Here is a 13,365-nt window from a genome sequence, read left to right as displayed (position 1 = left end):
GGAGGACCGTGTGGGAGACGAACCGGTTGATGATGGCGTGGAGGCTTGGCAGAGTTCCCAGCCGGGGCCCTCTTCTCAGCTGCGTGAGCCCGATAGTGCGGAAGATGATGACCCACAGCTGGCCCTGTTCAAGGACGCCCGACGCAGGAGGCAGTCGAGCAGGAACAAACAAAGAAAGAATGTGGGACTCCTCGGGAGGAGGCACAGGGAGACCACGCCCTGAGCTCTCTATAAAAGGAGTGTTTGGGGAGGGGCTGGTTGCTGAAAGCAACTTTTCCGCTTGAGAAGACAAGCTCTAGTGTTTTTGTTAACTGCGTAATAAATCTTGGCGGATGCCTTTTAGCCTTGGACGCTCTCCAGTCTCTTCTTTCTAAATAGGGGTTTGCCTTTACAAGGCCAGAGGAGGGCTGGTTCAGAACAGGGCCAGCTCATCCAACATCTCCTCCAACAATCCATCCTGGAAGGCATCCACAAGCGCAGCCTCATTCCAGGCAGAATCCTGGCTAAGCAGCCGAAAATCGCTGATATAGCCCTGTAGGGGGCGTTGACCCTGCCTCAGAGCTTTCAGGCGATGAGTAGCAGTCTGCGTCTTTATAGGGTCCTCATACATCAGACGCATATGATCACAAAACCCCACAAAGTTGTCCAACAATGGTTGAGCCAGCAGAGGCGTGCCCCAACGAGCTGCATCACCCGAAAGAAGGCTTAACACAAACCCCACCTTATCCTGGTCAGTGGGGAAATCAGCTGCTCTCACACTGATAAAGAGCTGGCATTGTCCCAGGAAAGCAGGAAACAGTTCTGGAGTGCCATTAAATTTATCCGGCATCGCAACTTGGCATTTTCTCCTGGGTGGTGGTGATGGTGGGGGTGCAGCATGGACCTGAGCTTGCAGTTGACCCACCTGAACTGCCAACAAAGCGAGTTGCTGGACGAGCTGGGCATTCTCAGCACGTACCTGCTCCATAATAATATTAAGGGGGTGGGAGGCTGAAGGCAAACTGTTCTGTTCCAGCCTACTACCGGCCCTGCAGAAAAGGCAGGGACAACCCCTTTACAAAAGGCAAAAGGCTGGAAGCCCGCCAAATTTATTTACACAAAACAGATCCAAAACAGAGCAAACTGAGCAAAACAAAACACGAACCACTAAAACAGGAGCTATTCAAACGGTTGCCTTCAGCAAACCAGCCCTCCCACACATTCCCATTTTAAACAGTTCAAGGCGTGGCTTCTCTCTGCCTCCTTCCGAGGTGCCCCATTGCCTTCCTCTGTTTACTCCTGATTGACTGCCTCCTGCGTCGGGCGTCCTTGAACAGGGCCAGCTGTGGGTCATCTTCATCCACGCTGTCAGGCTCACACAGCTGGGTCTGCGTAGTAACCAGATGGGAGGGGCCTGGCTGAGAGCTCTGCGAAAACTCAGAACTGTCCTCTGCAGGCTCTCCAAACCCCTCCTCCTCCTCCTCCTCTGAATCATCCGACCCATCTGCCGAACCCACAGGCTGACCCTGAATCACAACAATACCCCTCTTCAAATTCGCCCTTTCTATACCATACAATACCCGATCTCCAGTTCTAAAAGCAGAGTTCCTGGCCTTCAACAATCGCCGGACTTCCCCTGTCATCCAGGGCTTCCTATTCGGATACATCTTTACATGCTTTTCCCCAGTAACATTTGCTGTGCAGAATCTAATGTAGTCCAAGACTGTTGATGTATAAATTTCCAGGTCTTGATGATCAAACACATTCCAATCAGTCTCCTGGAAACAGTCCTGCAGCTGCTGAAGGGCTCCCTCAGACCACACCGTAACAGTCCGTGTTTGTATCAGGACTTGTTTCCTAAGGGGTGTGTATACTGGTGTCAAAAGCAGGGACACATGATCCGATCCACCAAGGTGTGCCAAAGGCTTAACCTCATATGCCCGTCTAATGTTTGTATACACTTTGTCAAGAGTATTTCTTCCCCTCGTTGCACACTTAATGTGCTGATGAAATTTTGGGAATACCAGCTTCAGATCTGTGTGATTAAAATCCCCCGCAATAATCTGCACTGCCTCCGAATACTTGCTCAATTTAGTGATAATGTTTTCATACAGGTTCAGAGCAAAGTGAAGTCTTGGTTAGAAACCATTCAGGTGGTCCTCAGGTCAAGAAAGCAATTAGGACTGGGATTAAGCAATGTGATTGTCAAGTATCCCATGGGACTGCATTGTTTAGCGACAACAATCTAGACAGTCTCGGTTGCAGTTGAATTCCCAAGATGGACAAGTCATTAAGCAAGAAGCAGCAAGAGTCCCAGGTAAAAGGTGCAGTGGTGCCACAGGAGGGCAAGGGAGTCCCTGGGAAGCTCTATGAAGGTTGCACGTAAATTGGCAGAGGGAGGTTCCATGGTGTGGCGCATGAGTGCAGGGAGGCTGAAGAAAGGAGGGCACAGGTCCACACAAGCACAGGGAGGCCTGGGGTCAGTCCAAGTGCCTCCAAGTGCAGGGAGGCCATGGGTCTGTGCAAGCAAAGAAAGACTCAGGGAAGGCATGGCAAGGTGTGCAGGAAGGTTGGAGGGAAGCTTACCACAGCAACTTATGATTTTCCCTGCTGGTTTTTCCAGTCATTTTGCTTTTGGAAAGCTGGCAAGGAAGATCGCAAATGGCAACAACATTATTGCAGGACACTACAACAGCTGTAACTTCAAGGATCAGTTGCAACTTTGAACAGCTATTGCACAGGTGCTAACTAAACAAGGACTACCTGTATTCACTAAGCAAAGAGCACTTCAAATGTTGTTATTGTGTGAAACTAAACCATGATTTAATGAAATGGAGTCACATGTTATGCTATACACAAATGAAAGAATGTGATGCAAACTATGCTTAATAGAAACTTGTTTAGTTTCATAGCTCATGAGAAGGAATGAAGCTGCAACAGTTTACTATCAATTATTAAACCAGGTTTTCATAATTCAAAGCAGACCTCAATTTCGATAACTATCTCAATACAGGGGCCGGACGCGTCACCAGGAAACCGTGCCCACCCCATTGCCGGCAATGGAGAAAAAGCTCTGATACGTCGCACGTCATGTGACATCGCGAGTTTGACATGTCTGCAATAGAACCTGCATTAAGAGGCTCAACTTCATGTATTTTTAGTATTATTCCTCAAAATGAACTACTATTCCATCACAAACCCCAGAGTATATAATTATAAAGGATGCACCTAGTTGTCTAAATAGAAAATGTTTCAGCCTTCCGGTTTTGCACAGTAGCGCAAGTAGCCAAGGGATCACGGTGCTCCGCATCCTACAGCTCATTCTTTCTGTTTGGGGACCCTAAATGGGCCTATAGTCGCCCCAGAGAGGCGACAAAGAAGGAGGGAAGCCCCGCCAACCACAGAGAGACGGCAGTTGATCCGGTCTTTTGGGAAAAGCCCTCCAGAAACCAACAAAAGCAAGGTTAGCTTTACTCCAGTCTAGCCCAAGCTACAAGCAGCCGAAGCCAAAAAGCACTAGGTTAAGCTTGATTGTAAATAACGGGTTTGGAACTGGGTAAGAATACCGATTCTGTCTCTTCTACTTGATAATTGATTTCCTGGAAGAAAAAAAAAACCAAGAAGCAAAAATCCTCCAAAAGTGAGAGGAGGGGGATTTTTGCTCCACCCTCACACAGATGGAAGTGGCGAATTAAATTTTTATGGGGGACAGAAATACTGAAATGAAATGAATATAAGACTTAAATCTGGATAAGTGTGAAATTGGTGGAATTAGTTAAGACTTTCTTGGCAAAAGATTATTGATAAAAACAAGGCAATTGCCTGTTTTGAAAACTGAAAAACGAACTGGTGCTAACATCTAGTGGTGGATGAAAATATACAATTATAGCTGCTCTAATACAGGAACTGGCAAGCCCAGGAAAAGATAACTTGTTTTTCTGACCTTCAACGCATTAACTAAACAAAGAAAGAAAAGAAAACATTTTGGGCTATGTACAAGAACCATAAAACTTAGGAAAAAATTGACCTTCCTGAATTATAAAGACTTATTGAACTGTGACTCTAAAGCTGTTTGCAGAGAAAGGAAAATTTTGATTTTTGGCTATCATGGAACATCAGAGATCTGCAGAAAAAACATACCAAGAAAAAACAAATACTTTCCAGGAGGAAATGTATATGCTATGTTACAACTAATATAAATGACAATGATTTCAAACCATGAAGAAATTAAAAATAACTTTGAAAATTTAAATGAACACATCTTCAATTTAACTATACAACAAAAAAAACACTCTCAGAAAATAAAAATAAGAGTGATCAAGTAAAGCAGGCAACTCAACATAAACCAGAGGAAAGAGATCTAAAGATGGAATTCAACAATGGAAGGAACTATGATTTAACCTAGGTGGAGAAAAACCTGCAGGAAATATTGGACATGGGAAAGACAACTTATACTTCAAGATTGCTAAGTCTAAGGACAAGAAAAAAGATTCAACAAAATGGATTACAGAGCTGTCAGGAGAACGAGAATTTGAGAGACAAAAAATGATAAGAGAAACTAAGAGAGAAAGAAAGAAAAAGATTTTCAAGGAATACGAAGGGGCAAAATATTCCCATAAAAACACCTTACTTGACTCGTCTCTTGTACTTACAAAAATATCTACCAAACTATGGGTAGACCTTTTGGTGCAGCGGAGCATTGATTAGGAAAGATATTTTTGGGGGGGAGGCTAAAGTTAGAATTAAGAAATTAGATGGTGGGACTTATCAGATGGAATATTCAAAGATTAAGCACCTGTTTGAATATGGTTAAAGAAATAAAATTATGGATATAAATGAATTTTAGTTTAAGAGGGATAGGCTCCTTAAGTAACATAGTATTTTTGTTTATGATATGAGAAATATAAAAATGTTAGGATGATTTATATGAGGGAAATGTTTTAGATACTCAAATGTAATGTATTTTGAGAAAATTTCAATTAATAAGAATGTTTTGAATAGTTGTAAAATATTAGCTGTGGATGGAATTTATTAGACTGAGTACTTAAAGATTAAATATTTGTTTATATGGTAAAAAAGAATAGAAAATTTTTTGGACATAAATGTATTTTAGCTTAAGAGGGACAGGTTTTTCAAGTAGTATATTATTTCCTTCTTTTTTTCTTCTTTTTTGTTTTATGATATGAGAAATGGAAAATTGTTGGGATGGCTTGTATGAGGAAAAAGACTTATATACTTAATCTTAACATGTAAAAATGTTTTTGAACATTGTGGGGAAAATAAATTTACAGGTAAAACTTGAAAAATTAGAATATCGTGCAAAAGTCCATTTATTTCAGTAATGCAACTTAAAAGGGGAAACTAATATATGAGATAGACTCATTACATGCAAAGCAAGATAGTTCAAGCCGTGATTTGTCATAATTGTGATGATTATGGCTTACAGCTCATGAAAACCCCAAATCCACAATCTCAGAAAATTAGAATATTGTGAAAAGGTGCAATATTCTAGGCTCAAACTGTCCCACTCTAATCAGCTAATTAAGCCATAACACCTGCAAAGGGTTCCTGAGCCTTTAAATGGTCTCTCAGTCTGGTTCAGTAGGAATCACAATCATGGGGAAGACTGCTGACCTGACAGTTGTGCAGAAAACCATCATTGACACCGTCCATAAGGAGGGAAAGCCTCAAAAGGTAATTGCAAAAGAAGTTGGATGTTCCCAAAGTGCTGTATCAAAGCACATTAATAGAAAGTTATGTGGAAGGGAAAAGTGTGGAAGAAAAAGGTGCACAAGCAGCAGAGATGACCACAGCCTGGAGAGGATTGTCAGGAAAAGGCCATTCAAAAGTGTTGGGGACTTTCACAAGGAGTGGACTGAGGCTGGAGTCAGTGCATCAAGAGCCACCACACACAGACGGATCCTGGACATGGGCTTCAAATGTCGTATTCCTCTTGTCAAGCCGCTCCTGAACAACAACGTCAGAAGCGTCTTACCTGGGCTAAAGAAAAACAGACCTGGTCTGTTGCTCAGTGGTCCAAAGTCCTCTTTTCTGATGAGAGCAACTTTTGCATCTCATTTGGAAACCAAGGACCCAGAGTCTGGAGGAAAAATGGAGAGGCACACACTGCAAGATGCTTGAAGTCCAGTGTGAAGTTTCCACAGTCTGTGTTGATTTGGGGAGCCATGTCATCTGCTGGTGTTGGTCCACTGTGCTTCATTAAGTCCAGGGTCAACGCAGCCATCTACCAGGAGATTTTGGAGCACTTCATGCTTCCTTCCGCAGACGAGCTTTATGGGGATGCTGACTTCATTTTCCAGCAGGACTTGGCACCTGCCCACACTGCCAAAAGCACCAAAACCTGGTTCAATGACCGTGGGATTACTGTGCTTGATTGGCCAGCAAACTCGCCTGACCTGAACCCCATAATCTATGGGGCATTGCCAAGAGAAAGATGAGAGACATGAGACCGAACAATGCAGAAGAGCTGAAGGCCGCAATTGAAGCATCCTGGTCTTCCATAAAACCTCAGCAGTGCCACAGGCTGATAGCTTCCATGCCAGGCCGCATTGAGGCAGTAATTGCTGCAAAAGGGGCCCAAACCAAGTACTGAGTACATATGCATGCTTATACTTTTCAGAGGTCCGATATTGTTTTATGTACACTCCTTGTTTTATTGATTGCATGTAATATTCTAATTTTCTGATATTGTGGATTTGGGGTTTTCATGAGCTGTATGCCATAATCATCACAATTATGACAAATCATGCTTTGCATGTAATGAGTCTATCTCATACATTAGTTTCCCCTTTTAAGTTGCATTACTGAAATAAATGAACTTTTGCACGATATTCTAATTTTTTGAGTTTCACCTGTAAAAAAGAACTTTAAAAACCGGATCTATGTTAAGGTGATTAAGATGATTAATTAGAAAAGACGCTTCACACTGATGTGGGGTTGTTACTAGTAGAAATACTAGAAAAATATTATCTATTAAAATAGATAAAAATTGTTATATCTATTGTTATCTATTAAATACTAAGAAATGTACTAATTTAAGGTTAATAAATGAGAATATTATTGGAAGAAGAGAAAATCAAGGAAAGCTACTATATGGATTACAGAATTATAGAGACTGTTATTGTTTGTAAATATAAACCCAGACAGCACGCTGTTTACCAAATACTGTGATTATGTTAAAAAATTAATAAACTATATTTTAAAAAAGAAAGTTTCTGTATATAAGCTTATTTTTTTTACTTAATGATGGAATAAATTGATCAGGCAGGTTTTTCTTTTAAAAATGGTTCAAGTAAATTAAGAGAGGGGGTTATTTAGGAAAAAAGTGCCATCAGATTTTACATGAAAGACTGTGCAACGTAAAATTCAAGCAATTGCAGATTAATTTAATTCAGAACTCACTAAAAAAAATTATGTTGCGCACAAGTGTTTTCTTTAGCTGTCTGTGAATAAAATTTGGATACAATTAGCTTCTCCCAAGGCTAGAAAGATTAAACAAAAATAAAAGCAAAATTATAGAGCATATATAAATTGTTTTCAAAACAAACAAGGGCTTCTATCCAGATTGCCTTATTTTTCCCCCTAATTGAAAGTTTGCTTTTATAGCACTCTCTTGCTTGCTGATTTGTGGACTTTGTTCTTTACTTAAAGCTGCCAGAATCTAGGCTCCATTCAATTAAGGGCCATTAAAATTATTTTGGTTCTAAACACCACATCTTTTTTAATGTTCAAAATGAGAGACAGCAGAGTTTGTACTTTAATTAAAGGAGAATACATTTCAATACAATGTGAATCTAGTATGTCTCTAGAGTGGTTTTCAAAAATGACACAGTGTCTATATGCTGTAGATGCTGCACCTTTAAATAATTAAGTTAATGTAAAGCAGCTGAGGGGAGGATTCATTTGCTTACTTGTATCCAGCTGTTGGCCTTCAATTCCAGAGGGTTCTGTGGTTCACCAGTGTATAGACAACATAAGCAGCACATCAGAATCTTCTGGCATTCATCTGTGGTACCAATCCAAATAAGGTTATTTTTTTAAAAAAAATCAAAGCAGGACAAGAAGACTCTTTTGCTCATTTTAATAAACAAAAACAAAAAAACAAGGACAAAGTAAATCTTTATGGTTATTTTTCTTCTATTGCATTCTCATTCAATTCATTTATATAGACTGTTTCATTCTTCCTTCTCTTAATATAAGACATATTTTAATGTATTTGGAGATGGGTTTAATTGATTGTCTTGCTGATTCAATATGAACCTAGTTAATTGTGACAAACTTAAATCTGATCAGTTTCAATCTGGCTAGCTTGTTCTGAATCAAGCCACCTTATTTTTTGCAACTTATTTTATTGATAGTTTTATCATAAAATGTATTTATATACATAGAACAGTTTTATGACATTAAATTCAAATTTGTGCACTGTTTTATTTTTCTAACATAAAAACTAACCCTAAATATCTCTTTCCTCATAAATAATTACCTTCATCAAAACAAACAGGTCCCCTAAGAATCTTTATATTAATTTTTGCCTGATAAATAAGCAGCTGTCAAAGCAAAATGTTTGTTAGAGAAGACTATTTTAGGGGAAATGCATGCAGCCCTGCTCCCCTCAACCACTATTGACTGCACTCTCCCAATAAAATGAAATTTAGAGCCACCATTTTACTCCTCCATTTTCCCTGCTACTGACAGCAATGAAAGAAAAGCTGGTATGACAAAAGTACTCAAAGGTTGGTGTATTGAAACTTTTAATTATCACCGTTCTGTTAATAAAGAGTCCAAATTCAATCATTCAAAACTTGTCACACTATAAAAAAACCCTGTAAAACTGTATGTTAAAACTCTATATGTATTAATTAACCATTTAAATCCTAAGACAATTTTGCTGTATTAGATACTGTTTGCTTACAATGGTATCGTATGTGAAAGGATTTTGATGTGCACGGTTTCTTCACGATGATATAGCAAGTGTTAAAGTAGGACCATTTTTGTTACCAGTCCTGCTTGTTTACATCAGTACTATATTACCAACTGCAGAAGATGACCTAAAAATTGCAAGAAGCCTTCGAGTTATGACCATTTGTTCAGTGACTGTTTAAAGTTATGTTGAGTCTGAAAAAAATCCCGAAGTTACAGCCACTGCAGCCCCCCTTGCGATCAAAATTTGCATGCTTGGTAACCTGCCCACATGACTGCAGGGATGCTTCATCTCCCCCACCCACCTATTCTCCAAAACATCAGAGGACAGGACAAGAAACAATGGTTGGAAATTGATCAAAGAGAGAAGCAACCTGGAATTAGGGAGAAACTTCCTGACAGTGAGGACAATTAACCAGTGGAACAGCTTGCCTCCAGAAATCATGGGCGCTCCATCAATGGAGATTTTTAAGAAGAGGCTAGACAGTCACTTGTCTGAGATGGTATAGGTCCTCCTGCTCGAGTAGGGGGCTGGACTAGAAGACCTCCAAGGTCCTATTCTATTCTATTCTATTCTATTCTATTCTATTCTATTCTATTCTATTCTATTCTATTCTATTCTATTCTATTCTTCTATTCTATTCTACTCAAATTTCCCCCTCATTTCTGCTCTTTTGGTTCCCTGCACTCTGTAGCCCCTATTGCCCTGCGCTTTGCGTGCCCAACTGACCTTTACCATCTTCTTGCTCCCACTAGCCTGGTTGTCCGCAAGACAGCCTTGCAGAGTCAGCAGCTGTCTTGGCAAAAGACCTGGTCAGGCACGCATTGCTTAACGATACAAGTTCCAGTCCCAATTTCCATTGTAACTCAAGGAGTACCTGTATATAAATCTGCTCTTATAAAAATTTGGATTCTATAAACATTCGTTATTATCCATTTTAAAATGGATTTTGCTTTTTTTTCCCAAGGCCTTTTGACAAATTATTTTTTCATTATTTTGGGCAACTGTTGTTTTCATTACAAAATCCTTGTCTCTAAACTTGATGCCAATGAATGTATATGGTTTTATGCTTGATGGACCACTGTCTGATACTTACATTGAAAGTACTTTAACAAAACAAGTTATAAACACTCACCATATCCAATGACAAAAGGATTCCAACAGAGTCTTCCCAATAACTGACCAATTAATGGAAATTTTTGGACTGCAGTTGTCGAGTTCTAAAATTAAAGAGAATGCTTAGTTTTGAAATTAGTGGATGCCAAAACATAGTGACTGTCCACGACGGTCACATGTCATAATGGCTGTTAAGTGAAACATCTCATTTAGCAATCCCCCCCATCCCGGCTCCCCCCAATAAATTATTAAACAAACATGCAGGTCATTAGGTGGAACACAGGATGCGGGGGTGGGCAGCCCTTGGAGGCCTAGCACAGGCCTACTGCCCTAGTCCTCCCCCACCCCCTCTGCTACCTGTCCTTGGGTCTCCACAGGACTTTTCCCACTCCCATTGGGTAAACCTAAACAAACCTTAGGCCTGATTCCCAGACCACCAGACCAACTACTCCTCACTTACACCTTACACCTAGAGCTATGCACAAGCAATCACAACTGTTCACACTACTGTCTTACATACTATAGTCACTACACCACTAGTCTATTCAATTGTTCTTACAGAGATACAATTGAAAAATAGAAATCAAGACAGCAAAAAGAAAACATTAAAGTTGTAAATTGAGATTTAAAGTATTTTAACGTCTTTCCAGCCAGTTCAACTTTTTGTGGATCAACACAATGCTTTTATAGAAGTTCAAAATAATTATTTATTATTTACTTATTTTATATATCAGAATTAGAAACAGTCTATCTCCTTCAGAGAGGGGGGAAAATGAAAAAAATACACACAAATATACTAAGAAAAATATTTTGTTGTTTTCTCTTAACTTACAAGATAAGAGTAATAAATAAAAACAAATTATTGAAAATGTCATACTGCTTACATAATTTTATACATTATGTGAAGGACTGAGTCCCAACCACAGTATAAAGAAATTTTAATATTTCAATTACTACTTGCTACATTTAACATAAATTGCAACTGAAATTTAACAGGCCCTATACCTACAAAAACCTAAAGAAAAATTAACCAAATGGACAGAAGCTTTGCTATTAAAGTAAAACATGATGCAATTAATAAACATTCTTATATAATTAGGCATTTCCATCTTCTCTTTTTTGTAATTTTAATGACTAATATTAAAATGGCTTTTAAAATGGTAGCAAACCAAGATAATATGCAAGTAACAGCAAAGATAATAATCACTTCTCACTACAATAAATTCTTCAGATTTGATCCACATTTGGAACAATCCCTAGACACTGTGGAGTCAAATACAGAAGGCCCATCTGAAGCCCAGTTTTATAAGTAATTCAGTACGATTAGAAAATTTCAAGGGAAAAAGTTATGTCCTCAGAAATATAGGCAATTGCTAACAAAATAATTTTTTCAGTAGCTAATCTGCCACTTGTCATTTTATCAAAAATACTTTCCTATTTACACTAATTTTATAGGCTAACTGCTTATTATCAACAAAATATATTTTAGTGCACACAGCATATAACAATACCCTAATTAATTGCAATTTGTCTTCTACAAATTATTGCAACCTAATAATAAAGAAGCAAAATAGCAGCAGCAAACTAGATATTTATTTGTGATCACACAATGGTGATCTGAAAACATTTTGCAAGCAGTAACAATAAAGTTAATAAGCCAGCAGACTCCAAGGTTTAAGAGATCACTTATAATTTTATAAGTTAAGGATCTGTATCTAATGGAATATATGACATGAGAATAAGAATTAAATGCTTGTTTATTTTAAGGTATTTTAAAAAGCTTGCTGCATTGAATAGGAAATTCTCATGTGAGAATATAACCAATCAAAAAAAAAGAAAAAAAAAGGCTCATTTCATAATAAATCAGGAACACAGGAAACACATTCCTGTTTGCATTACCTATGGCTGTTTCTCCAATTTGCTTCTATGATCCAGTAATACATTAGGTCAGTACTACAAGGCTCTGTGCTACTGTTAGCTTTTTATCTTGTCAAAATGTGGGGTGCAGAATGTTTCTGTAACAGTCTTCAAAACAGTTCATTCTTTCAGTTAATTCACTTACCATATGTTTCAAAGCTCCATAAATCTGCAGGAGAAATTCCTGTAATTCAGGCAAGTGAAGGCAGACATCTTGCTGAGATTCTAAAGTGGTGATCTGATCCCACTCAAGAGTCTTGTTCAGCCAAAACTCAATGCTTGAGTTAGAGACTCCACTATCTTCAACCATTCTGTCATCTTAAAAAAAAAGGAGGGGAACAAATGAAAAAAGCCTTTCTCTTAGCAAGTATTAATAACTCTTATTACATTATGAGATACTGAATTAAAAATTTGTACAGCTTTTATGATGAGATGCATTACCATAGTCGTTTCTAAAAGGAAATGGCTTTGTGTGTGAAAACTAAGAGGGAGGGAATAAAAAGCAATCCATATATCAAAATGCACCACTTTACTAGCACTTGTCCTTTTGTTTTTGTTTACTAAATATTTTATGACAAGAACAGAAAAATAGAATTGTTATCAATGATCAAGGAAACATACACTGGCATGCAAAATCCATACCCAGCAAGAAACAACTGCAGTCAGGATTCAACTTTTAAACTACGGACATCCTTGAGCTGCAATACTTCATCCAAAAACCACATGTTTGGAATAAGAGAAACACTGTTAATTCTCAGCATTCACAAATCCAAAAGCTTTTAAAATAAAATGAATCATAAATGTCCATGTAATATGCATATTGACCATAAACTAAATACAATTCTTGCAGAGAAGGGGTAACTCCTTCCTTCTATCTTTCCTTCTCTCCCTCCCTCCCTCCTCCCTCCCCACTCTCTCCAAGGAAATACAGTCCAAGTTCCCACCCTACTCTTTAACCAATTCAGCTGGACATTTTACACAAAGGTGGTATAATAATTCCAAGAATTACCATTTAGTGCATATTGGTTAGCTTATAAACATGATGCTAGTTCATTACATACTCACGGGGTTTAAAGATTGGCAAGACAGCAGTACTTTTCATAAAGATTTTTCATAGCTTCTTCCACCCTTAAGTCTTTTTTCTCCCACTTCCCACAGGTATAACTAATGAAGACAGAGTAATTTCTTATAAATGTTGTACACCCATCTTTAACACAATGTTGCAAATGTCAGATCCCCAGATGTTAAATATACATTCATAAGTAATGTTACTATTTCTGCATAGATCAAGATAATATAAGATGACCCATAAAGAGATAATTTTTAACAGATTAGTGAACAAATATAATTGAGCCCTGCATGGTTTCAGTGAAAGCTGGGGGCTGTGCCTGCCAATTTACTGCATGGTAGTT

The 13,365-nt window shown here is 38.6% G+C and overlaps 1 protein-coding gene across 1 annotated transcript in view; it reads right to left on the bottom strand.

Annotated features, from left to right (window-relative positions):
* The window catches only part of FANCC (FA complementation group C), a 69,860-nt gene extending 56,809 nt beyond the window's left edge, over window positions 1-13,051 (bottom strand). The window contains exons 1-5 of the mRNA XM_081319362.1: window positions 13,019-13,051; window positions 12,596-12,659; window positions 12,099-12,271; window positions 10,056-10,140; window positions 7,911-8,005 (exon numbers count right to left, since the gene is read on the bottom strand). Of these exons, the coding sequence (XP_081175488.1) occupies window positions 7,911-8,005; window positions 10,056-10,140; window positions 12,099-12,263 (345 nt within the window). The 5' untranslated portion in view covers window positions 12,264-12,271; window positions 12,596-12,659; window positions 13,019-13,051. The remainder of the gene's footprint in view (window positions 1-7,910; window positions 8,006-10,055; window positions 10,141-12,098; window positions 12,272-12,595; window positions 12,660-13,018) is intronic.
* Between the last annotated feature and the right edge of the window lie 314 nt (window positions 13,052-13,365).

The sequence above is a fragment of the Vipera berus genome (genome assembly GCF_964194415.1).
Source record: "Vipera berus genome assembly, chromosome: 2".
In the NCBI taxonomy this organism is placed as follows: domain Eukaryota; kingdom Metazoa; phylum Chordata; class Lepidosauria; order Squamata; family Viperidae; genus Vipera; species Vipera berus.
This window is presented reverse-complemented; position numbering and strand designations above follow the sequence as displayed.